Raw genomic sequence first — 1599 nt, forward strand, 5'->3', positions numbered from 1 at the left:
CCCTGCCCCCACCCTCCCAGGCAGCCAGGGGCAAACGTGCTGCCTGTGACTGGGGCAGGCAGCCTCCCTGCGATCTTGGCTTGGCCCCCAGCACAGCTCATGATCCAGACTCCAGGCCCTTGGAGAAGGGGGTGCGTGTCGTTTCCTGGCCTGTCTCTGGGAATCCCGCTTTGGGGCACTGCTCCGTGGGGCCTTCTGGCAAGTCCAGGGTTGAGGTCGCTACCAGGCCCCTCCTGGGAGGCTCAGCTGGTGGGTTAGGAGTCTTGTAATGGAGGGGCATGGGCTTCCCTGGTGGCGCAGTGGTAAAGAACTCGCCTGTTGGTGCAGGAGATGCGGGTTCAGTCCCTGGATGTGGAAGATCCCCTAGAGAAGGAAATGGCAACCCACTCCAGTATTCTTGCCAGGGAAATCCCATAAACAGAGGGTCCTGGTGGGCTGTAGGGGTCACAAGAGTTGGACACAACTGAGCGGCTAAGCAACAATAATAATGGAGGGGACAGGAGGGGTGGGGGATGGGTGTGGAAGTGTGACCGTGACTTCCTTGACTCCTACAAGGCCAGGACCAACATCTGGGAGTCCTACCCCTTGGAGACCACACGGACTTTGGTTTCTAACGAGTTTTTATATTCTGTCTTACCTGATCCTTGTGGACACCGTGTGACTTTGTTGTTGTTCAGTCGCTCAGTGGCATCCGACTGTTTGCAACCGCATGGACTGCAACACGCCAGGCCTCCCTGTCCCCCACTGTTTCCCAGAGTGTACTGAAGTTCAGTCACACCCTGTGACTGAAGCATGTCTGTTCTGGAGCTGTGAGGACACTGAGGCTCAAAGAAGTTGAGAGAAAATGTGTTAGGTCCCTTCCTTGATGTTAGCAGTCCCACGCTCTCCTTCCTGGTTAACGGGGATGGGCAGACTGGGGCCCGCATGCCCTCCACCTGCTGCCGGCTGCCAGGCCTCCTCCCACTTCTGCCAGCCTCAGTGGAGGAGTGTGAACACCTTTGTAACCGTCCTCTCCTTTGAACCTCCATCCTGTAGAAGAGGCAGGTCAGAAGGCACTCTCCCATTTTGGGGATGAGGAAACTGACACCCGGCAGTGAGTAACTGGCCTGCCTCCGCCCTCAGAGACGGCACCAGGACTCGGACAGGGGCACAGAAGGCCGTTTCTCGGGCTCCCCCATTGAGCGGAGGCACTGCTCAGCTAGCTCCTAACCTTGGCTTCTCTTACAGGTGCGCTGGTACCCTTCCTCTGATACCACCCAGCCAGGATGGAAATATCGGCAGTTCTGTTAGTTCTTCAGTAAGTGCGGGCTCTGAGACCAGGACAGAGAGCCTCCCAGAGCCCGGCCTCCTGCAGGGCCATGGCTCCTGGGGGCTCGCTGGTGCTCACCCGACCTGAGCTTGCACCGGGGGCACTCTGGCTGGCTCTCCCCACTGCCCCAACCCTGCCACCCCCTACCCTCCACCTGGCACCCTCCTTGCAAGGGGGCGGGCCTGGGTCCTGCTCCAATCTCCCACCTCTGCTCACAGCCCCCTCTCTCCCCCCTCCCTCCAGGTCTTGTCACCACAGCTCGAGGCCCCTGCCCCGCAGGGGAGGAAGCC

General features: G+C 59.8%; 1 protein-coding gene across 1 annotated transcript in view; it reads left to right on the plus strand.

The window, feature by feature from the left end:
• RBPMS2 (RNA binding protein with multiple splicing 2) overlaps positions 1-1526 on the plus strand; it is a gene marked incomplete at its 5' end in the record, with an annotated part of 9527 nt that extends 8001 nt beyond the window's left edge. The window contains one exon of the mRNA XM_010840184.1: positions 1228-1526. Within this exon, the coding sequence (XP_010838486.1) occupies positions 1228-1290 (63 nt within the window). The remainder of the gene's footprint in view (positions 1-1227) is intronic.
• Positions 1527-1599: the final 73 nt, after the last annotated feature.

This window comes from Bison bison, unplaced genomic scaffold (genome assembly GCF_000754665.1).
Source record: "Bison bison bison isolate TAMUID 2011002044 unplaced genomic scaffold, Bison_UMD1.0 scf7180017864142, whole genome shotgun sequence".
In the NCBI taxonomy this organism is placed as follows: domain Eukaryota; kingdom Metazoa; phylum Chordata; class Mammalia; order Artiodactyla; family Bovidae; genus Bison; species Bison bison.